Genomic DNA, 25,849 nt, shown 5'->3' with positions numbered 1-25,849 from the left:
TTAATAACAGATAACTATGCCAGTAGAAAGATCTGCTGCTACCAGATCATCCAGATCTTCAATTAGAAACCTGATCTTTCTGAAATTACCAGTTTATAATCAGAGGGACAAATAAAAAAAACTACCGTCATTGTATGGATGTGAATGTTTAAAGGCTACACATTTTTTAAATGTAAATAAAATTCTGAACTGCCATTAGAAGATCTGAAAACACTTATATAAAGCATAAAAGAGGCTGTGCACTTCAATAAAAACGTACTTAAGAAATGCAAAAAGGTAAAAAAAAATAGAGGGTTTTTTCCTCTTTAAGAGAATAACATTCATATGAGAGGAGATACAGGCTTCTGAAGTTTCAGGCAGAGGGCTGACATAACTATCTGTAGAGTCAAAAACAGGAGAGACACATATCAGAACAAAATGAGATTTCAAAATTTTCTCTAGCACTTTAAGGTAACAGATTTTATGCAAGAAAGTGCAAAGCAGAATCTATAGAAATTCCCAGACTTAGTCTTAGATTTCAGGTCTGAAGTAACAATTAAGAAATTCAGTTGAAAGTCTAAAGGACTGAATTTGTGCTCATTTACCTTGGACCATACAAACCAAAAATAAATTCCATATTGCATCACAAACCTCAGGTTCAAGGATTGTCACCTGAATTCTCCATAAAAATATTCTAGGTTTGCTAATGATAGATACTGAAAACAATACCTTTGGCTTTAAAAACCTAACAATTTAATAGTTCATGTTAAAGAAAATGATTCCAACAACTTGAAGGCTAAAGCAAATTCAAATCTGTGTGTGATTCTAGTTAGCAGCAGGAAAGAGATATTTTTCTATAGACAGGGTATATGTTTCTTTGTTTAAGAAGTTCATAGACAGGTTTTCAAAAAGAGCTCAAATCACTTTTACAGTAATATTGTCCTTTGTTGAGCTATATAGGAAAACAAGAGCTAAAAAACTTCACATCTAAAAGTTTGGGACCTCACTTTCTTATCTGGAGAGATCAAGTACTTTTACATGAAATCAGCAGCAAACAAACCTCAAAATCAGGGTAGCCACATGAAGAGGCAAGATGAAACTGTCTTAATAATTGCTAGAGTGGTTTCAAGAAGTACAAGTACAGAAAACGAGCAAAAATAGGGCCTTCAGCACTGCTTATGAATGAACCAATAGAAGATCATTCTAAAGAGTTAAGTAGAATAAATGAGAAAAAAAAGCCAACAATGTAAGAGTAAATGAAAGTAAAATAACCTTGCTGACATTTAACATTTACAAAAATGTCTGATTCCCCGCTTCTTGGTTAAGCATTCTGCTGGGATCTCAATCAATGTTTGGAGTGTGCATGACCAATTTTGAAAACAAAGAGAAAGTACAGTACAAAAATTCGAAGTCTTTAAGTGTTCCACAAAGATGAAAAAGTCAAAAAGCGAGACCATGAACACTGGGAATAAGGCTGTTCTAGAATTATTAATAACACATATATGGCTAAACTCCATGGCTGAACTTCCATTCCCACATGAATTTTGCTGTAATGGAACTGATCATTACCTAAATGTTCATGATTTATAGCTACATACTCAAAGAAAAGGCATTGTCCAGGCTTGAGAAATTAATCAATATTCTGAACTATTAAAATTACAAGAACTCCATAGAATTGCTAAAGGATCTAGAAAAAAAAAAAGCACATTCAGAGCCTAATACATACATAACAAGATCCAAGAACATCTTATGTACAAATGCAAACAGAGAAAAAATTATTCCATAAACTAATATCTCTCTCTCTCTCTCTCTCTCTCTCTCTCTCTCTCTATATATATATATATATATATATATATATATATACACGTATTCATTGCCCTAGGATTCAAAGTCCTTTAGGAAACCTCTCTAATTTCTGTGTCAGGGTCTACATTTTTTTTTTACCCAGACCTCCGTAGTTTCAAAGACAAGGTCTACATTTTCTTATCCAGAAAGTTATGTAGGATAGTCTGAACTCTGATTATCCTTTTCTACAAGTTCCTGAGAAGAATTAAGCATGATATAACTGCATTTCTAATGAAAGTTATACCTACTGAATTCTTCTGAATTTTTCTCAGTAAATTACAGAGGAATAATCCTAATTGCTTCTACTGAGACAACCCTTCATTCATTTATTCACATACTGGTATCAGTCACACTGTACCCAATGCTTCACGTCAGTGCGGCTTTAAGGTGGTTGGTGTGAAAGGATTGATTTTCCATAAGACATGCGTCCTACAAATACTTCAGGCATTTTTTAACAGTGCAGTGCAACCAGAAGCAGCACCTGCACCCACTGAAAGGGAACATTTGCTTTAAAATTTTTTTCTTTTTTCTTCAAAACTTTAAATTGAAATTCATCATTCACCATCTTCTCATTAAGTGAACAGACTGAATCACTAACATCCAAAATGTAAATTCTAGTTCAGACGTCTTGACAAGCTTAGGAATGAGGCTGTGTCAAAGATGGGTATCTGACTTAGACATCTACAATCTTACCTTCTTCTGAAGAACATTAACTTTGCGTTCCTTCACCTCTAGCATGTCCTTCAGGTCATGGATCTCTCCTGCTTGTGTCCCTTTCTCCTCTGCTATCTCCTGAATCTGCTTTGTCTTCTTATTTAACATAGTCTCCTTCTCTTCCAGACGTAAGCGTAATGCATCCACCTAGATTCAGACATGCAGAAACGGTTTGTTTAGCAATGAAGGAGAGAACTTTTAAAAAGATAAACTGCTCTTCCACAAGGAAGTGTGTGCTATCAAATTACAAATAGATAGGAGACAAAACACTGAAAAAATCATGTTTTAATCTCCAGTTATATGACATTAATGTTCCTTCTTGAAGTATCTCGAACCATACCTCAGACATAGCTCAGTCTTACAGGATACAAGTTAGGCATTTTTCCCCCTCAAAGTAGAAGCCAGAAGAATACAATTCTTCTAAGCTGCAGAGGTTCTCTCATGCGTAGGAAAATCGACCCTTTTATTTGAAAGATTACTAATGTTCAGAGATTTAAATGTTTACTGTTAGTACCAAATAGTCACTTCGTATTCCAGGTTGTAATCAAAGTATTAGCTCAGCCTGGACGTAATGAAAACACAGGTCTGTGTGGCCACTTCAGATCAAAACATGGGAAGAGGGTTACTTTACAAGGGCTAAGAATATTTAGTTTAAATAGTAATGAAGCAGTTTAAATATATTTTTTTCTGTAGGATGCAGCTTTGTATTAAAGATAAAATGGAACAAATGACATGCTACAGGATATTGTGAATGCAATTTGGACACACAAACATACTTAAGAGTCTCAATAAACTTAGAAACACTCTCTGAGAATTCTGTGGTACCCTCAAACTTCAAAACTGCACATTGAGAAGCTTTTGCTTTTCCTTCTACAGTTCTCTCGCACAAATGAAACACAGAGCTCACAAGAAAAAAGAAATGGGAGAAGGAATCAGAGCTACCCGAATATAAATTTGATGAGAAAAAAAAGGTCACCACAGAGCACAGACTAATCTCAAACACCTTTGTAGAATACGAAATCCAACACCAGCAACCTGCTCAAGATAGCAACAGAAACCCACTGACCCCTATCCACTCAGCATTCAGACAAAGCTCAAATCTGCCAGCTTGGCTGCTAATCTTATTTGACAGTATCAGATTTGGTTCCTGTTAGCTGAAGCCATTACAGGACATCAGTCACACAGAGTAAACAGGGTGATTACTGAATTTCTTGGTCCTTCTGCACAGTGGAGACATGAAGTGAAAAGACGACAAGGACAACTCCAGCAAGGGGAAGAGTTTAGGTAGTCACTTGCTTATGGCATTTTGAGCAACATTTAGTTTTAATGAGTTATTCTAATTCCACTTTATTTCAATTTGCTAATGGAAAAGTTGTCTCTAAGGCTCTATGTTTACAGTATGTTACGCCCACAAAAGCCGTTGTTGTTTCGTCTGATTCTTTTTACACAGAGCAACAAGTCCTTGCCAGAGGGGAAAAGAACTGCCCTGTTCTTTCCATCAGCACTGCAGTCCTGCTGCCACCTTGATGTCTGGAGCCTTCTCACTTACACATACATTATTAAAAGCACATTCCTAACCTCTCACCCAGCAAGCAGTGCATGGAGTATATTTTGTAGTGATATTACAGTAACAGGTACTACCCAAATGTGATATATGGAATTGACACTGTTTGTAATGAAAAGTTTAGCAGGTGGAGCAGACTTTGCCTTCTTTTAAGAAACAGATTCAGAGATTGATTAGGTATGTCCTTCTCTGCATATACCTAATAGTAAAACTAATTGTCATTTTCATTCATACTTGAAGGGAAACTGAAAATCTCTCTCACAAGCATATCTACATACCCTCAACATTTGTGTTACAAAATATTTGAGACACTCCAGATGTCTACAGCAAAGTATTACATGAACACAGAACATCTGCAAACAGAAATTTATCCACAGAAAGCTTTCAATTTTCTGATTGATTATCCTCTTTGAACTCTATATTAGCTTATGGTTTGGGGTAAATTGCATTCCTGGTTTTATTTGTGTGAGGTCCCTGCCTAGGAAACCACAGAAAACACTTTCAGGAATATTTTCAAAGGCTGGCAGGATACACAGTCATCACCTTAACACTTTTCCTGGCAGAACACTGCACTTGTTTATTCATGTCAACTCAGTTTATGTATGGCATCCTCCCACAGTGACAAGAATTGAGGTCTGTGGGAGTCAGGTGATGCCAACTTCAACAAAGTCAGCTTAAGATTTTCTCTGCACATGGAAACGACTAGGCAAACAGCTACTGAGGTGCTGACGCCCCTTCTCCTGACTTCTGTGTCCTGGATGGTGTTGTCTTAACCCAGACTTAACCCAACTGCTTTCACAGTAATAGTCTGCTATGTCTTTAATTACGCATGGCAAGTAAAATCTTACAGCACAGCTCAGGCAACTGCTAGTTCTTCATAAAACAATGTGCTTGCTAACTTGGCCTGCACGTACCATCCAATTTTCCAAGAAGCTTTAGTAAAACAAGAACATTTCTGGCTGCCTTCAACACAATAGCCTTCCTAGACAGGCACCTCTTTTCAGCTGCATACCATACATAAGATTTTTCAATTTCTTCCTTGTAAGAAGCATGTACGAAAAACGGTGTTAGGAGCCACAGAATCACAGAATTTTCCTGTAGCAGTAAACAATACTCTGTGACTGTTCCTAATAGCCATATATAAAGCATGCAGAATTCTGAATTTCCAAGAAAAACTAGAACATTAGTAACTCCAATATTTACCAGAATTAACACAAGAAATTACATAATATTTAAACTAAATTTATTCTTAAGCCTTTTTTTTTTTTAAATCTTGGGTTTTATAATTAGTCTTAACTTTAAGAAGCAAATAACCAATTTATAGCTTAGGGAAATCACTAAAATTTTCAAAAGTCCACAGAAATTTTCAGAAGCGACCAAGGAGCTTGAGACAACAGGACTTAGGTTCCACATATTTTTTTCTTATTTTTCCCATCATCTCTAGCATGCACCAGCAATCAGGCTATTATTGTGATGCTGGTGGTTTGCACTTGGGTTTATGAAGATGTCAATGATGCCTAGAAAAAAACATACTTTACTCTGTTCCTGAGACTGAGTGACTCTTCACATCTGACTGCCATGTGATCAAGCCATGGTTGAACCATTCATTTGGATCTGTGAACAAGGCCATGCTCCATTCAGCCACATCAGAAGGTAGAATCTCCCACACATTTTATCTAAGGCCTGATTTCTTTCTAATGGCAAAATTCAAAATATTTATTCTCTGTTGTTCTTACTACACTATTGGCAGCAAAAGAAACAGACAGAGTATCAATCCTGAAATGTGTTAAGAGCTTGCTCTGACTTCTAACAAGAGCCAGCTACTTTATAAGGCAGATGTTGAAGTAATTCTCTCCTATCTATGTCAGCAGTCAGAATACAGAGATAATTGAGAAATGCACAAAGGAAGACATAAAAATATACTTGGTGTGTGAGGCGAAATGTTGTTTTTATGCTTCCACGGATAATGCTATATAAAGTATCCAAATACCTGAAATGAAAAATGACACTTTAAAAAGGATCACTTTTGTGATATTCTATTTGGTTTGTTTGAAAGACAGGAAACACAAAATGAGTTCAGCTGTTTCCCTGAGAGCATGGTCAGGAGTTAAATCTTAAAAGCTATGTTTACTGACTGATTTTGCATACTGTGGCAGTTCGCAGGACTTGATTCTCAATTTTTGACATTGATTATCTTAATAATTAAATTACATTTGACTCTTCAACTTGCTATACCAATTGCAGCAACATCCATTCTGGCATGTAGAAGTGAATTCTTTATGAACATGCAGCTCCCAGTTATCTGGGCAACTAAGATGACATGAGTACCTCACAGAGCTGAGGTGCACACACTGGGCCGAGCCTGTATGGTACTTCCTAGGCCTCTAAGCTCAAGGCAGGACTGATGTACTTACTATTTTCAGGGCCTGCTCAGGTCAGAAAACAGTTCCAACTCTTCTTCCACAATCTCTAGTACATGGTATTAAATAAACACAGTGAACACAGTCTTGTGCACTGAGAAAGATTGCAGGTGTCTGCATAGGTCTTAATGGGGCCTGTGCTAACAAGTCTTGCTGGAGACACCCAGCTCCCGTTCATACACACCTTATTAAATATGATCCACTCTCTAAATGCCTCTGGTTTGGGAGAGTCTACTACTATAATTCCAAAATGCCGGTAAAAGCCCCAGTAAAGTAAGAACTACAGAGAGTTCTGCGTTCTATTAAGACATTCAGAGCAAATAACATATGTCCTGAGGACCAAATTCATTTTTCTATTGAATATAAATCTGAATTTACCATCTGGAATAGACCAAGTACAGTACCATGCCAGCATGGACAGTATATAAATGGAAAGTTCTCACTGATTAATCTAACTTCCCATTGAAGTCACATACCTGCCAGCAATGAACTAAGCTAAAGGGCTCACTGGGACATAATACTAACGTTACATGGAAAAAAATCCAAAATAAATACTTACTTTTTGTTTTATTTACAAAAGGATTGTACACTTTTAGAGCTATTTTTAAAGGCTCCTTCAGAAAATGAAGAGTTAACCACAATATCCTCTCCACCCAATAGCCCTCAAGCTAAACACCCCACAAATAGGACACTGTTCTTTGTAGTTCTAGCAATGGCAGGTGTCATATGCATTTGAGACATTTTACTGACATCTTTTCCTCATCTATCTGCAGTTTTCTTTAATAGAAGACTAACTGGCAAAAGCTCATGAAGGTATGCTCTTTTCCCTCAAAATGTTTACTTAAATACAACCTTAAAATATCTCTTCCCTGTAAGTATTTCTGCCAATATATGGCAGAGAATGTACCTCTCCTCATCCTCCTAATTTCCTCTAGGTGTCTAAAGAGAAGGTCTAGAGATATTTTAACACTGACTGCTGCTGTCAACAACTCAGTGAGGCCAAGCAGGATCTCATGCTCCTACCCTGCTGCTAGTGAAAATTATTTTATAGGAAGATACACTTTCAGAAACAGTTGCATCACAGGATGCAACAAACATCTCAACAGTGTACTTTATCAATGCGTTTCGATCTTATGCTTGAGGGGATCACTCCTGAAAACAGAAGAAAGGTAATGTGCATGATGATTTAATTGTCGAGCTTTTTGTCAAATACATCAGCAAGGATGAAAAAGATGTGATTATCTTTCAAAAAGTATAAATATCTTGAAATTACATAAAAATTCTCATGAACATAAATGGATAATTCTAAATATTCAGCTTAACTCTGACACAAAGGAGTACTCTGATTAATCAACAGCACTTTTTATGTGTTCAATCCATGCCAGATTGCTACATTTTACTATGGAAAACACACTAGGCTGTATTTGAACTACTCTTCTAGAGAAGTGACATCATTCATAACTCCATAATCCATTTACGTCTGTCATAGAGGCATCATTCTAAAACACTACTGTTAATGTTTTAATTCCACAGCATCTGCTTACTGAAAGACAAGGACAGGAAGACAGATAGAAAATCATCCTTCACTGTTAGTGCAGTTATTTCAGTTAAGTTTCAGTTATGGTATCTGGAAGCAAAGTATGTGAATAACCTAAAAGCAGAGAGCAGAAAAACTCTCTTTTCAGGCACTTTTATTATTAAAGGTGTTCTCATGTTTCAGAGAAAGTGAGATTTGGTTTTGCATTCTAGTGCTATATGAGAAACCCATTTGGAAGAAACCAGTGATGAATAGACATTATCAGTGATTATATAGTAATATAGCAAATTAGAGAATAGAACATAAGGATTTTCTACAGTAAAAAAGAAAAAAAAAACAAACTACTGTGGCCTTCAGCTAAAATGACATCAAAATATTTTGAATAACTATCATGAGTGTCTATCAAGGGTATATAAAAACGTCTTTTTGTTTTTAAATAAGTTAAATTATGCACATTTTAGTTGAAGAAATACATTTACCTCCCATAACAGCTGAAATAATGACAATCAATGTTAAGACATGAACTTCAATAAAATCTACCAAAGCCTTTTAACTTGTTAAAAGTTAATTCTTGCAGGAACTTCATGTCATGAGCAGAAAAGTAGTGCCTTTTACTATATAGAAGGAAGAAGTTAAATGTTTTTCTAGCTTTGCAAGTTTGCCACAATACCCAGTGATTTATTTGTAATACTTTCAAACATTATAATGGATCAAAACCTACTATTTGTATTTTTTAATTGTTTGCTTACCTAATATCTACTTTCAACAATATTTTGAAAGGTAATTTCTATTCTTTTTTTTATTTATTTTTTTCCTAAATAAACATATACAAATCTAGGGTACATTCCTGACTAGCAAAAAAAATGAAGAAATTTAAAAAGAATTTTATGATTGTAAACTAACACGTTTTCACAGTTATACCAACGAATACCAATGAAACTAGTTGCAAGTAATAATCTAAAAGTATCAATATAAAATAAAATAAAAACAAATGCAAAATTAAGGTTTCTAGCTTGTAGAATTAAACCACAACTAAAATGGTCATTTAAATTAACTCACTCTATTTCTATTGCCAACAGGAAACTAGGAAGGAAAGGTTTGTTGTTGTTGTCGTTGTTTTTTATTTAATACACTTAAAAAATCATAGAATCATAGAATATCCCGAGTTGGAAGGGACCCATAAGGATCACCTAGTCCAACTCTTGGCACTGCACAGGTCTGCCCAAAGTTTAGACCATGTGACTAAGTGCACAGTCCAATCTCTTCTTAAATTCAGACAGGCTTGGTGCAGTGACTACGTCCCTGGGGAGCCTGTTCCAGTGTGCGACCACCCTCTTGGTGAAGAACCTCTTCCTGATGTCCAGCCTAAACTTCCCGCGCCTCAGCTTAACACCATTCCCACGGGTCCTATCACTGGTATTTACAGTGAACAGGTCACCTGCCTCTCCACTCCCCTTCGCGAGGAAGTTGTAGACTGCGATGAGGTCCCCCCTCAGCCTCCTCTTCTCCAGGCTGAACAGGCCCAGTTCAAAAAAAATAAACCAGAAAAGGTTTTGAGTGCATACTTTTCTCTTTTTGTTCCAGAGAACCTTAACAGCTCTCCGTCTGCTATCTCCTTGGTCAATCCAAGTTATTTACCTTTGTCAAGTTGTCTGTTAATAAAATCAAGTTTAAACATAAACCTTCATTTTCAACTTGTGCTTAAAATTTAAAATTGCTGCCTTTGTTTGACCTGGAGATGATCTTTGTCGGGTTTCTTTGCATTTCGTTCCTTATGTCAGTTAAATTTAATACCTAAAGATATTCTCTTTCCTGTAAGACTTGCATTGCTTATTGATGTTATGTTATGACTTTTATAGATGCTTTTGTTATGACTTTATAGATGTTACTTATGACTTTCACTGTCATATCTACAACAGTACTGTGTTAAAGGAACTACTATTTCTGCTCTTACATAAACCTGAGAACAATCAGAAAAGCCATCTTAGAACATCAAAGGACATTTGCTGCGTAATTTGATTTCTGCAGACAGCTAAGGCCATGCGCATCCATAGAGTTACTGAATGTGGCTAAAGGAAAGCTACATGAGGGTAAAAAGTTCAAATAAATTCTCTCACACTCTCGTATTATGAAATCTTTCTGCCACCATTAGCCACAAAATTTCTGCATGCCTATTTCCTAGCTCTTAGCTTTTTGCTATTATGCAGTAACAACCCAAAGATTTTTTGATGCATGACCGCCATCTTTTGGACTTCTCCTATCACTACAATTTTCCATGCCAGTGGATTGAAATGTTGCCTTCACTCAACATGTCATGCTTGTTTTTCAAGAATGTCCAGTAGTGTATATATTATACTTATTGCTCATTTGATATTTGAATATGCAGTCATCTTACACAATATGGGAATTTATTAAGAATTTTTTATCAGTTTTGAAAATATTATTCCGTTATCTTTGGATATGCTTCGTAAAGCGTGAAAGCCCGTATTTCAGGTATAAGCACAGGTTCACATGCAAGAGTTCCCGTACATGCTGATAGTAGTAGTAAAGCCACAGGAAGTTATATACTTCCTTTCTTTGATCTCTTTTAGCTATGAGATCACTGAAAATAAATCCCCCTAGCTCAGGCATTGCAACTTCCACTTTAGCTGTGCCTTGGAAGAATTATTGACTATATGTTAGAGGAGCATATTGTACAAGCGTACATTCATCCACAGGTACATATATGTTCACTTACACATACTTTCTTTACCATCAAAGCCCTGGCCAAGAGAACCCAAGCATGTAAGCAAAGAAACAACGTGCTCAAAACAAGCAGTATTGCATCATTATGGAATTGTATAACCTAAGCAAGAGGAAAAGAAATAATGCTCTTCATCTCTTGATCTGCAGAAAGTCATAAAGTACAGAACTGCCCATTTTACCTCTGTTTGCAGAATGGCAGCTCTTTGCTCTTTAGCTGTAAGAGACTCTTTCAGGACTTCAATATGCTGCTTGCTGTCAGAAAACTGATTTGTGAGGGTCTCCAGCTTTGTCTGCAAGGCTAGCAGCTCTGTGTCTTTGCGTGACAGCTCCTGTTTTACCTGACCGATCTGAAAAAGCAAAAAAAGGTGGGTAAAGGAAAAAATAATGATAAATTTGTATCATTGCTTCAAAAATAGTGATAAATTCACATAAGTAACAACAAACAGTATTATACCCTAAACTTGTCTCAAATAATTTTAAAGCCTTCAGTTATCTTGAATGAAGAGCCAGCAAAAATTTGTGTCATGAGCAGATGGTACAAGGAGAAAGAGAGGAGAGCAATAATGTTTTTTTTAAGAGATGTTCTTTTTTAACAGAGTCAATCTATTCTTAGCCATCTTTCAAAGGACTGACCAAAACCAGTTACTTAGCAGGGACAAGATTTTAATGAAGATGAAGCAAAACTGTAACAGCAATGTACCCTTATTCTGTAGCATCAGAAAAGATGAGATAGCTACAGGTTTCTCTTTAGAAGCATGACATTTGCTTTCAAATGTCAAACCATTGAGCTCTTCTATCCTCTCTGTCCACCCATCAATCCAGCCTCGTGTTTACAAGGTATGTAAAGATACCTTTATTTTTCCCACTCTTTAGGAAACTAGGATTTCACTCTTCTAAGAAACACCTTTAAATTTAGGAAAGATGCTTAAAGCAGATGCAGATATACTTCAAAACAATGATCAGAGGGCTGGAGCACCTCTTCTATGAATAAATGCTGAGAGAGCCTGGACTGTTTAACCTGGAGAAGGGAAGGCTACAGGGAGACCTCACTGCAGCCTTTCAATACTATAAGAAAGATGTAGGGAGATTTTTAACTAGGGCCTGCAGTGACAATTTTAAAGTTAGAGAGGGAAGGTTTAGATTAGATATTGGGAAGAAATTCTTCCTTATCAGGGTGGTGAGGCACTGGCACAGGCTGCCCAGAGAAGCTGTGGCTGCCCCCTTCCTGGAGGTGTTCAAGGCCAGGTTGGATGGGGCTTTGGACAGGAAGGTATCCCTGCCCATGGCAAAGGGGGATGATCTTCTGGGAATCTTCCAACCCAAACTTTCTGTGATTCTGTTAAAACCATTTTCGAAACCACACGTTGCTGAGAGCAGTTTCCTACGTTTAATTTAGTGAATTAAATCAGTATGGAAATTTATATTTATTTTAACATATGTAGGTTGGATTATCATTTAAAAATATAAACAGTATGAAATTTTAACAGTAAAGCACTAAGATGAGATGAAATCTCATTTTAAGCACAATCACCATTCAGGGCAATTTTGATGTAAACTTGGAGAAAGAGTATGTGTTTTTAATTCAAGAGGATATGGAACTCTGAAGGTAGACTTTGTCCAAGTTTATAACCAACTTTCTGGTTTGTGAAGTATGAATAAAATATGAATATATTACTCTTGCATATTATACAGTAGAGATGGGTATCTCTCTAAAAACTAAACAGTTTTCCCTTTTTTAACCTGAAAATTTTGTGATACTAAAAAAAACACATCCACCTCAAAAGTATTAATCTTCAATGCTTTAAAACAAAAATTAAAGGACATCATAGACTAAAAGAATTGTCCAGTTCATCTTCCGTTTTTGGGAATGTTTCAAGAACAAAAATAGATATAAGCTATAAATTGTATAAGCTATAAATTGAATTTTAAATCAAAATAAATGCAAGTACTACTAGAAATTACTGAAAGGCTTGGGTAAATGTGAATTTATCTTGACAACACTGTTTCAATAACAGACAATTTAACAAAGAGTAATAAAATAGCAACAAAAGATTTCATCAAGGACTCCTATATTCCAGTATGAAATGGCACATGGAAGAAGGGGAGAGGCAGAAGGAGGACATGTATCTCTTTAAAAAAAAAAGAAAAAAGGACAAAAATTAAAAAGCAACCCCACAAACTCTGTATTTAAGATGGAATTATGTGAAGGAATATGAAGAATTTAGTTTAGAGAACTATTAGATAGTTGATTGTTCGTTTAATTCAGACATTAATTGGTTGGTTTTTATACTTTTACTAAAGGCAAATATGTCCACAGAATGATTTCACCATCCATTTAAACAAGAGGATACAAAAGTATTGATGCTACCGGCACTACTTCTGCTGTCAGCTACTGACCAATACAACCAGTGGCACAGTGGAGCTAGGCACAGCAGAATAACTAGAACAATACAAACTATTTACTACTTGTTATGTTTCCTGCAGTATCTAAACAAAAAAGTCTCCTTAAAAACTTCAAATGACATGAACTTTTCAATTACTAGATAGCAAGAAATATAGCAAACCTTTCTCAACCTAGCTTAGTCTTTCTTTTTTTAAAAGAAATTCTCTTTGGGGTAGGCCATCTTAGAAGAGATGCTTACCCTAAATACTTGTGTTTTGATGAATTGTTCTCATCTGAACAGAACCACATTCATTTACATTAAAGTTCTGAAGTAGCACCCCAAGGTAATTATATTTAGAAATCCCTGTTTCGGAGAAGTAAGCCCACACTGCAAATGCATTAAACCTCTTGTGGAAGAATGCAGTGCAAAGGAAGTTAAAGTAGTAATGGATTTTCCCATCTCCTTGATGGGACACTATGAACACTCAGCAAATGCACTACCTTCTCAGCAAAGGAAGAGCCTAAGTTCATGCTGCTAATATGAAAAAAATCAGTTTTAAAAAGTGTTCAGCATCCAATTTCTGCCATTTTCTTGTGAAAGAATGTTAAGAGGGTTCAGCACATGATTTTGAAAAGTTATAAATTATTTTTATTCCATGAGGGAAAGCAAATCTCTTTGAAAGTCTGGCCCCAGAATGGGTGCTGAATGCTTTTGAAAATCTGTTTCAATAGAGAAAAATAACTTACTGATTAAATGAATCATACCATTAAAAAAACAAGCAATAGAACTAATATAAATGTTCAGTTGAAGAGTGATGTTATGGACACCAAAACCACGTGAATAAAATGCAGCTACAGGGCTGAGCAGGCTGTTAGTTCTATGGTTATATAAAGTTGTAAAGAAGGTAAGAGAAGAAAAGCTACCCCGAATGCAAGAGAGCTAGAAAGCCCCAGTGCATGGCCACTGCACACAAAAAATAAATCTTACGGCAGAGACCTCGGCCTGGAGACCAGCCACTCTTTTTTTCAGGTCCTCCCCTTGAACCTCTTTGGCACTTAGCTCTTCCTTCAGTTGCTCTACCTGTCACGACATTGTTATGCTTTAAATATTTATCATTTGCCATCTTCTAGTTAGCTTGTTTCAAACAAGTAACTAAAAGTGACAAAGAACTGAACAGAAGGATCAACATTGGTCACTCATTTTCTCGTCTATTCTTCATTAAGTCTTCTCAAAACAGAAGTTTTATGTCTCTGTGATTTCACATAGGCTGCCAGACAAATATTTGGTTATGAAATAAAGATGTATAGTTATGGTTATGTTTATATATGTCAAATATAGGGCACTTCACCCAACAGTTTTGAAACCGGAATTCATCAGGAAATCAGGAGAGGAAAAGGGAGGTTTTGCAGTAAAGAGAAAAAAAGTTAATTATCAAGATACAGCCACAGATGACTATACAATACAATATTGAAAGAAAACATGAACAATTTTTGTGCGTTTAAAAAACAGAGCAGGATAGCAAGATATAAAGAATGGAGCTGGTTATGACTCATGAGTGAATAGTTACCAAAAGGGAACAAATTTTCTGCAGGAAAAGTAATGAGCAGACGCAGTAAACAGAATAGACCCAGAAATTAATCAAGTAGCTGAACAGACAGATCTGTAAGAACACGGAGAGGAGAAGGAAAAATAAAAGTGTTGCTAATAAGGGAAGAAGAAAGGAAGGAAAGAATAAAGAAATGAAAAAGAATAAGGAAATTTAAAAAAAGGATAGAAAGAAGAAAAGCATCTCCTCCATTCCTAATTTGGAAGGGGGTATCCTTCAGTTCCTAGAAGCAAAACAGTAGGATAAAGGAGGAAAGTATAAAAGAATAGATGTGGTTATCTTGAGGTAAATCAGTGAGCTGATATGAGGGAACTGGAAGAAACATATACTTACTGTATGTTTCTTCTTTAGGGCAAGTAATAATTTTCCAAGAAACTTTCTCCAGCATTCTTTATATAAGACAAGTAACTTAAAGCATGATAAATGCAGTAGGTTAGAACTGTTCAGGACCTCGCAATTTTCAACCTCTGTTCCAGAGATTTGTGCACTGCTTTTAAGGAGTATGCACAAGTTACTAAGAAAAGCAGGACTGCTGACAATAAACCTAAATTTACCATGCAAGGGAGACTGAACCTTTATTAGAAGACATTAGGGTTCCCTACCTAAAAGACTGAGAAACACTTCTTTGAGAGAAACAAAGAAGCAATTGATATCTGTCTATAGTACAATTTTGGCTGTACACTGACATTGCAGTGTTCATCTTTACGTCTGAGGACCAACATATCTCACTGTTGTGTTTGTCCTGAGGCACAAATATTCCCAAGTGCATAAATTAATAGTGGCGTGACCACTGTTGTAGAATCTACCCATATTCTGACTCCACTACTAGAAGAAGAGCGTAATGGAAAGCTGTTATACTGACAGTTCATCTTCTTTTTAGCCTTTTTACATAATAAAACATAATTTATTCAACAGGTCACAAAAAGAAATACCCTTTTTTTTCCTCTCAATAGACTACATTTGAGAAGACTATAGACAAAATAAAACCTGAAACTATAATGGATTATCAGTGGTCTAAAGATAACCACAAAATACTTCTGAAATAAAAGAACTATCATAATGCTATTTTGAAATTTGTCTTTAAAATTCTCTTAATTATTTTAAAGGTATTTTATTGGCTTAGGACAACATACAAATAAACTCTATTTGCCAGCACTTGAATGGGAACCCTGATCACAGGTACTTTCCTTAGCTAAGATTTATTCTATCTGTTTCTTAAGGCTCATTTTATCTTACTACCGTCACTGTTTTCTCAATACCTTATTTTTCATGAATTTGGAATGACTACGGTACACCTCCATTTGCTTCATTTCCTCTTCACGCTCCTCTGTACTCAGAGCTCCATTTGACTTCAACATCTGAATCTCTTCTTCCAAATCCCGGAGGCCACGCTCCATGGAAGAAATTTTTGAATCCTGAAAAGAAGAGACAGATAGGGACATACAGCTAGATGATTTGGTAATATACCTTAAAAGTAAAATATGAAATAATTTGTTGGACATGTACCCACCCTTGAAATCTTGTCCCCAAGTTTTTACAGAAACAAATCTATACTTCCTTGCATAGCATCTGCCTGAGTGCTCAAATACTCATTTTTCAATTTTTTTATACCTTTCAAGGCAAACAAGGATTTAGTACTAAAAGGAAACATGGCTAGGGGCTTGGACACACTATACATAAAATAAATAAAGGACTATGAAAAAAGGTTGCCTTGTAATGCTAAGCAAGCATAAAACAGAGGAATTTAATTCTAATTGAATGAGCAGCGTAACATGGCTGCAAGAATGGGGGGAGAGAGAGAGAGAGAGAGAGAGAGAGAGAGAGAGAGAAGAAAAACAAAAGGTTTGTGTTAATAGTAATTTGCGCTGGGTCACAAATGGAGAACATAAAAAGCACCGTAAGCAAGGAAGAGGTGCAACAATCTTTTTTGTGTATATAAAGCAGGAAAGGATGTTCATGCATTCTGATTCATATACACAATATATAAAATATTTCTATCGTTTAAAAATATACATCTGGAACAATGAGAAAGCCTATTTACCATTATCTTCATGGTTCTACAGAATGAACCGAGGTTTTCAGTTTACTTGATTTACTGTTTCTTTAGAAGTCTTATGTGTTAGGAACAGCAAAACCCGATTCATACAGCACACAGAGTTGCATGCACATTTTCTATTACATGCATATGCATTTATGAAATGCAATCCATTAGAGTAGCCTTTTTTTTTTTTTTAAAACTCAGTGTCTTCAAAATATTCTTTCCTGAAATACAAGATTTCAAACTACCCTCCATTCTTATATAGACCAATCCTTCATTTTTTGTGTGTGATAATCAAAGCACAGCTGAATAAAAGCTTAAAAGACCTTCATATATATTTTTTTATTCATAAGATAACATTGTTCTAAAGGACCATTTTGAAGATATAGTCTGATTCCCTGCTTAATTTTTGATGCTTAAGTTAAAATTGGGAAAGCAGACTTTTGCTACAAAAAATTACAGAGGTATCAAGGTAAAGTTCTCCATTGTAATTTATAACAGTATCTTAATTTCAGCCCTCATATAATTTCCAAGAAATACCTGTGTTTCTCTTTTGATAATAAGACTGCTTATTGTTACCAGACGGTAAATTAGTTCTCATTGCTATGAACCATAAAAAATACTAATAAAAGAATGACAGTAAAAGAAAGGCTTTGAAAGCACAAAGCCGGGAAATGACTACAGAAAACACTGAGATGGAATGGATTGAGTTGGAAGGGAAAAAAGGAAGGAAACCAAAATAATAAGGTTCGGACAAAGAAGGAGGGAGAAAGAGAGGAAAATTCATCCAGAAAAGCTGCATTTAAGACGGCATACAGACATCTTTCTAGCTGTATGACCCATTCTTTAAGTGGATTTTGAGGTTGCAAATTGCTAATGTTGTTGACACATGGAAGGCGAAGCAATGACATTTCAAGGGTTGATAGTGTAAAAAGAAAGTAAACCACATCATCACAAAGAACCACTAATACATCACACTCATCTTTGCAATACAATGGACTCTTAGTTAACTGAAAGAAATCTCTATATGCTGTTGTAGGCAGGCAGTAAGCAGTTTTCATTGTGTCATGAAGCAGTTATGTGTCTTCCTTGATCAGTAATATAAAATAAAATAAAAAATAAATATATTTCTTTTAAATTAAATTCTTAAATTAAATTCTGTAAGAAGACTTACAAAAGAGTATGGTATTTGATGCAGTCGGTTTTCCTATGAAAACCTGTTTTACAAAGCATATGCTCTCCTACTGGCTATACACAACCATTTACCTTCATCTCAATAACAGTTTGCAGAGCCTTTGTCTTAGCTGAGTCAGGAGCATTTTCAAATCGTCGATGTATCTCCTGTGTCAGCAGAAAACAAAGCAAGAATTAGCCTAAAGGCATTTTGACCCATTTATCAAATACAAACAAAATTACTACAGCCTTCTCTTTCTAATTCATAGCATAATTCAACACTGCTTTCTGATGTTACCAGTTCCTGTATTTTGTTTTATGATCTCTCATATGAAAGAAAGGATACACAAATGTTCATTCAACAGAATCACCATCTCAGTTGAAAAGGCACAACAGTACTCACCATGTACTTACTCAAAATAAACTGCTAAAATGGCAGATGAATCCACTAAAAGAAAACTATGATCTACCTGGCAAGCTAATCTAAACGGATACTATTTTCATATGTAAGTGTCTACATCATTTATTTGACTAGATGCTTACTGAAAACAATAATGCTGTGGTTTCTGTTTCAACAGGCTATAGGGTGCAGCTGTGTTGATAAGCCTTTTTCAAATTTTTTACTCCAGAGTAGCAATGCTTAATGATGTAGGATGAAAATCTTTCTCCACTGGGGCTAGAATGCAGCCAAAAGTACATGACTGGCTATCACATTGCTCTAAAGATTGGAGTTTGCAAACAGGAGGATACAAATGTCCATGTGATATTTCTGTTGATACGAATTCACAGAGCCAGTATGCTTCAGAGAGCTCTCTATGAAATAAAATGACAGAAAGCAGAAATAGCTTGTTCTCCCATATATAGTAGGTAGATGTTTCAAACCAACAAATGGAAATACAAGAGTATTTCCAGAGAGAATACATATTCCACTTTTTCATTATTTGTGTTAAAATAATATTGTCCTTACAACAAACACTAATATTAAATGTAGGCACGTGAATATGTTTAGGATGTTAATATTATATGACATGAAAGTACTTTGGCGCCAAAAAGTTATGAACTGCAATATCAGTTAACCTAACAATCTGAGTACACACGCATAGTTTAGCCACCCATTACCCTCAAGCCCCTAGAAGACAAATCCAAAAAGCCATCCACAAACTTGTATTTTCAATACAGATGGTGAAGGATGAGAACATTTTATACGGTAGTCATACATGCAACTTGCTCCATACGATCAATTACTTGAATTAGAAAAGTAGAGTTGTACAGTGTTTTTAAAACACTGAAAACATTACTTATCTTTTAAGTTTCCAGAGTGGACACGGTAACTCTATTCATGTATTCATCAAACAGCATATCGTTGGAGAAGCATCCAGATACTTTACTGCTCTGGAATGGCAGTTCTGTAGTCTTTGATGAACTCCCAAATGCATTTACTATCTATTTGGTTGAAATGAACAGCACAGCTTGGAATGATCTATTGTGTAAGAGTACACAAACATTTGAATGAGAGTGACTTCTAATTATTCTTCAGCAGGGGCTCACATATCCCACATCCTCCACACCCTCTTTAGATTCTCAAAGTCTTTTCCTGTGATTCTCAGATTGAGAGGAACCAACAAGGCAAGACACACAGTGGCCTTTTTGTAAATGCACATGTAGCACACTGAGTGAGGTGGTATTTGAGAACACTCTTTGTAACACACACCCTATGTGCTATAACACCGAATTATTCTGTAACCTCTGCTCGACTATGAGAGCATCAACTGAAAATACACACATAAAACAACACTTCTCAAAGAATGACATAGCTTCGTTGAGAGAAAGCTAGTAAAAACTGTCCACAGTTGAAGACACCCCAGTCACATGTTGTGGGCATTCTCAAATTCACATCCACTTAAAAAAAAAAAAAAGTTACGGGGGAGGAGAAGAAAAGAGGGTTTGAGACCCTTAGATTTCAGGATTGAAAAGTTGCTTCTACTCAGGTTTGTTTCCTAACATCAAAACATATGTATGGGGAAAAATGAATCATTCTGAAAATGATTCTTCACCATTATGAGCTTTGATAAATCAAAAAGGTGAAAAGTATCCTATTCAGAATAGCATGAACTTTCACTAAATGCAGAAAGTTATGTCCCCAGCTGTCCCTGTCACGTCAGCGATACAAGCATCCAAGGACTGTTATTGTAGAAGAAAATGAAAAAGCTTGATAATAGAAAAGAAAAACAAACAAATTCCTGTGAACTTGTGGAAACTGAGAAAATGAAAGATAAAGAGGTCAAAAATGAATATGTCAGAAATCTATTTTGAACAAAATATTGTTTTTATTTTAGTGGTGCATTTATGTACTAGATCATTTCCAGTTGTGCAGAGACGTGGTCTCTGACCTTAGACCATACAAGCAACCTACTACAGAAATGCAGTAGATGAAACACCCAGTATGAGAACAGCATGTCATTAAAGGGATGCTGGCACAACAGTGTCTGCTTTTGACATTGCACAGCATTTTCCCAAATAGAAAATTATTTTAAGCTTTTTCTTTAGAAAGGCTGTCTCTCCACTGTCTAAAACGATGCTTTGCACAACAGCAAACTAAGCGTCCTACTTCTATCATCTTAAATAGCTTCACTGTAATTTGGGTGAATTATAACCTGCAGAAAGACAACACCTCCCACCTCTCAAGTGCATAGTAAGGACTTGATTTTGGCAACCTGCCTATGATTCTGACGAGTCTGAAAACAGGGCCACAGTCACACCGAACCTCCCTAGAACACAAACTTAAGTAGGGCTGCTGGAGGAACATCATGCAGAAACATCTTTCTTAACACTGAAATATAAGTTATGCACTTATCCATGTGGCAGAAAGGAGAGAGCTTAATATCTCTCTGACATATTCAGATTATATTGTGGACACACGCCACATAGAAGCTTGAAAATTAGCACTTTCATCTTCAAAACAGGACTCTGAACAATAATTAAAGTGCAGGGCCACATGTAGATATTAGGATCAGAAAAATACAAAACTAATCCTTTTTTCTCGTGACTTACCCATTCTGATCAAGTAATAAAACATCCTTCATTTCTTCTACCTTCATGCAGAAAAAACTTTCATATCTAACTGCTACTGTTCCATAACAGACTGATAAGATTCAACATTGTCTAACCTTTGAATCAAACTTAAATTATAATAAGGGATGAATTTTCACTTCAGCATTTCATCACTACCAATTTTTAATTAAGAATAGTTATTTTCCTTTTCTTCAAACAAGATATAAACTAAAGGTTTGTGTCTTATTACCTTGCATCTGCCAAGTAGGTCTACAAGGTAGTACTGTATCCCTGTGAGAAATAATACCCTAACTTTCTATCTAGCATAATTACATAGAACAGCTGATCAAATGCACTAAGAACATTAAATATGTAAAGGATATCTGTGATAATGTAATTTTAATGCACCCTAAAATATCTGAAGGATGACAAATTCTAAATGTGTTTAGTGTTTTTTTTTTCCTGACCAAGAAATGCATAAACAATTGGAAATTAGAGATTATAGTTTCAGAATTGAGGGAGTCCTCAATACTGAGCAGTATCAGCACTACATCTACAAAATATTAGCAACTTATACATATGCACATAATGATGAAGGGAGGAATTTATTCAGAACCTTTTCTTCCTAAACATCCTGGCCATATCATTCATTGCTACTCCCTCAGTTACTCCCACATCTGATTTTACAAGGAATTTGTCAGAAACATGAAAGTGCACTTTAAGTGATGACATTTTTAGGGAAGTAGGCTTCATGCTTAAAAATACAGCAACTTATCTTTCAGTGGTACCATGAGATAAGCACTTTCCAAATGCAGAAGAGGACACGCCTTCTATTTCCTGCAGAACCCACCTAATCAGACAGCATATATCTCATGGAGAATGAAGGAGAGAAATATTTGAAGTAGGTGCTCTTCCATGCATTGATTTGTTTTCAATAAAACAATGCCAAAAACTATGCAATGTGCAATTAAAAACACCACTGAAAACTCAGGAAAAAATAAAATAAAAAAAATCTTAACTAGCCTAACCATGCCTTTATATGGTCAAATACGATGTTCTGTGCAGCATGATCTTTGCATCATTCAGCAGACCGGATAGTTATCTAATGTTTGTTTTCATTCTCCAACATGTAGTCTAGGCCTTACTCAGAGAGCATTATACTTGTACTTAAAGCTTAGTTTCCCAGATGGCTTCTGTCAATCTTTCAGGGTGCTAAATTCTTTCAAAAATTTAGATGTGGTTTCTATTATAATGAAATGCAAATATTATAAACCAAAAGAAAATTTCAGGAATGTAGTTCAGTATCAGCATAAACTATCATTGTTACTTTCAGAAGCTATTTAATGTACCAAACAGATCTATAATTGTGTAGAAGGGCAAATTGTACCTGACTAACATGATTTTCCTCTACAATGAGATGACTGGCCTCATGGACAAGCAGTGAACAGTGGGTATGACATATCCTGAATTACTGGTGCCTTTGACATTGCCTCCAAACATCCATGTAGCCAAACTGGTGACACACAGACTGGATAAGTGGTTTATAAGGTAGGTGGAAAATTAGCTGGACCGTCAGGCTCAAACTGTGTTTGGTGGACAGCAATATAACGTCCAATAGGTAGCTGCTTACTACTGCCAATCCTTGGAGTTTGATACTGTGGCTGATACTGTACAGTTCCTTTATTAAGGATCCGGGTTATGGGATAGATTGCACTCTGCAGGTTTCCAGAGCATACGTAATTTTGGGAAGACATGAACTAGAGTAGTGTGCTCTTGCTGGAAGGAAAAATAGAAAAAAGACAACTGTATCCTGGGCTGTATTAGCAACAGTATAGACGCCATGATGAGGGAAGCAGATATTTCACTCTATCTGGCTCTTGTGAGACCACTCCTGGAGTATCGGGCCCAACTTTGGCCTCCCCAGCATTAGGAAGACATTTAAAAGCTGAATAGAGTCCAACAGACAGCCATCAAGATGGATAGTACCTGGAACATACGATATAAGAGGAGAGGATGAGAGAACCAGGTTGGTTCAGCTGAAAAGAAAAGGCTTGGGGGTGAATCTTGTTGATGTCTAGAGATATCTAATCAGAGACTGTAGGGAAGATGAAGACAAATTCTTCACAGAAGTGCACAGTGGAAGGATGAGAGTCAACAGCAAAAGATGTAACAGTAAATTTTGACTTACAATATGGAAAAAAATCTGTTAGGAGAGTAATCACATGCTGGAATAGGACTCAGAAAGGTTGTAGAATCCCCAACACTGGAGAGTCCCAAACTGAGCAGGAGGTTGCATGAAATGACTGTACTCTACAGAATACAATTATCTCTACTAATTGGGACCAGACAGTGACTGAGGAGTATCACAATTGTTTAGTTTCAAATTTTCTATGAGTATTTTTCAAGAAGTGCTCAAGCCCAGTAATTTGACCTATATTTCAACAACACATAAAACTGAACTGAAAAAAAGAATGTGCAATATGTAGTCCTCTATAATTTATCTCTTTAGTATTAGAGTTTGCAACTGAAAAAATACAGTTATAGAAGTTTGGAACCAATAATCATAGTAGTTTCTTCAGAAATTACTTCTGTATGTCTCATTTCCTGTATTTGTGAACACAATCAATGTAATTCCCCGAACAATAAATTATTCATATTAGTAATGAGCATAACTTTGAATCATATGCTGGAAATTCAACACAAATCAATAATGGAGGGTGACAGTTGCTTTGAAGCTCAGATACTCCTAGCTAAAGAAATTCATCTTTATGTTTTGCAATTTGATGAATACATTCAGCCAGTGATTTCAAAATCCAACCAAGAACTCAGATACTAGCACACACAAAATTCCTTTACAAAGGTATCACTTAAAGTGAAAACTAGAACACAGCTTCCAGTTCATCTCAATGTTCAAATCAGCAGAAAACAAATGCAAAATCCTCCAAAACTTCAGCAGTAGATTAAAAGCAGGCGACAAAGATGAGAGAGACCAATTAAGACCATTCTACTAGTTTTTAGCAGTAAGTCATTGTGTTGAAGTCTGACTACAGAAGTATAAATTCAAAAGATAAAGAAAAGTTGGTTAAAAAATAAAATACTATTAACTTATAACTTTATTTACATATGTGCTATTCAATCTTTTCTTCTCTCCTATTTAAGGAGCAATAAACCTATGTTTTCTACTTGTTTCTTAAATTAGCATCCAAATTGTTAATGGTATTTTCAAATTTTACTTTTATACTTTCCTGTACTGTGACATTTCACACTTACAGAAACAAAGTTCCAGCAGTATCGGCTCTACTGAAGAAAGGTGTAGGATAACGTTAACACTTCTAAAGAAAGTATACCTGAAGCTGTCTTTTGTAAATAAAGACAATCCTGTAAAACATATTGACAAGCAAAACCCTTGAATATAATGAAATATCAACAGACATTAAAGCTTAATTATTTTACTTATAAGCCCCAGCCAGGTTTCTGCCCTTGGAATTGTTTCAGATGGTTTTAAAAATCTCACCTAAGGGAGTCAGAGGTGCTGAAGTGAACTATTAGAAATTTTGCTTTTTGTAAATAAAAAAAAAAACATACCTATTTGAAGCTTCAGTAGCTCATTCATATAGCAATAATTTATTTGAAATAAGTGTATAACAGTAAATACAAAATTTAAATCTCTTTATAATTTTAGCCCTGTACGCTGAAAAAAGCATATGAATAAGCACATTGAAATTTTTGTGGATTGTTTCACATTGATGAGATGATAACTATTATACAGAGGGAAAAAAAAAAAACAAAACTTCATGGATAGCTGTAGTTCTGCTTTTTTCTATTCACTTAATACCTGTCCATTATTAAATAATTACCTAAACTCCATAAAAATCAGAAATTTGCTATATAAGAATTGGAAGGTGTTTATGATTTCTTTGTAGTCTGGAAAGACATGAAACAAATAAGTAATTTTTAACCCTAATTTTTCAACCTATTTTTTGAGGTTGAAAACTAGTTCTGAGAAGAAATATCATGCAACCAACCCCTAAACCAAGGAAGAATGAAAATAATTACTTTAAAAATATTTAACCATCATTCTTTTATAAAGGTCACATAACACTTTCCAAACTATAACACGATCAAATAAAAGCATGCATCATTTGTTCTTTGTACATTTTGCTCTCAAGTTGCAATAGCCCAAATTCTCGACTTTTGTTCTACAAAATTTCAATATGCTTGAAAACTAAAGAAATCCAGTGATTCTAACCAACACATGAACTATTTAAATTATCTTGATTTAAATAATTTCTCCCTGCCATCCTCAGCTAAAAAAATGAAGCAGCAACAGAACAAAGCAGGAACTTCATTTTTTAAATCATTAGAAAGATGTCCTGTACTACAATGGTATGAGAGTTCCAGTTTCTGAACCAGGCTATGTACTACTGCAAACCTCTCTCTAGAAGTGTGTCTTATTTATGTTGCAAAATCTTGGAATAGGACAAAAGCGTTCTTTGAGATAACTCTAATTGCTCTAATTAAAATTGCTAAATCCTTCTCTAAGCCTGGAGCAGAAAAGAGTAAGAATTTTAACACATGCATGGAAAAAGAACTTCTTTGCACAACTTGTCACAGTTAATTAAAATCTGCTCAGATAAGGCAAACAACCTTTCTTTTCACAGGGCATTTTAAAATGGCAAAATCACTGTTCAGCAGTCCTGAGATGGTACGTTTACACAGCACAGCCTACCTAACCTTCTCATTGAGCTCTGTGCTCCTCCTGTTTAGCTGTCACTGCATCAAATTAGATAATT

The 25,849-nt window shown here is 35.5% G+C and overlaps 1 protein-coding gene across 6 annotated transcripts in view; it reads right to left on the bottom strand.

Moving 5' to 3' along the window:
* ERC1 (ELKS/RAB6-interacting/CAST family member 1) overlaps positions 1–25,849 on the bottom strand; it is a 307,518-nt gene that overhangs the window by 208,746 nt on the left and 72,923 nt on the right. For 3 of the 6 annotated variants that reach the window (XM_035550781.2, XM_050714445.1, XM_035550782.2), the window contains exons 4-8: positions 18,099–18,173; positions 16,054–16,209; positions 14,185–14,268; positions 10,984–11,151; positions 2,518–2,685 (exon numbers count right to left, since the gene is read on the bottom strand). In XM_035550781.2, the coding sequence (XP_035406674.1) occupies positions 2,518–2,685; positions 10,984–11,151; positions 14,185–14,268; positions 16,054–16,209; positions 18,099–18,173 (651 nt within the window). The remainder of the gene's footprint in view (positions 1–2,517; positions 2,686–10,983; positions 11,152–14,184; positions 14,269–16,053; positions 16,210–18,098; positions 18,174–25,849) is intronic. The other 3 variants (XM_035550783.2, XM_035550786.2, XM_035550784.2) reach the window with 1 other exon arrangement.

Source organism: Cygnus atratus, chromosome 1, assembly GCF_013377495.2.
Source record: "Cygnus atratus isolate AKBS03 ecotype Queensland, Australia chromosome 1, CAtr_DNAZoo_HiC_assembly, whole genome shotgun sequence".
Taxonomy (NCBI): domain Eukaryota; kingdom Metazoa; phylum Chordata; class Aves; order Anseriformes; family Anatidae; genus Cygnus; species Cygnus atratus.
Note: the sequence above shows the minus strand (reverse complement) of the source record. Positions and strands in the feature narration are given on the sequence as shown.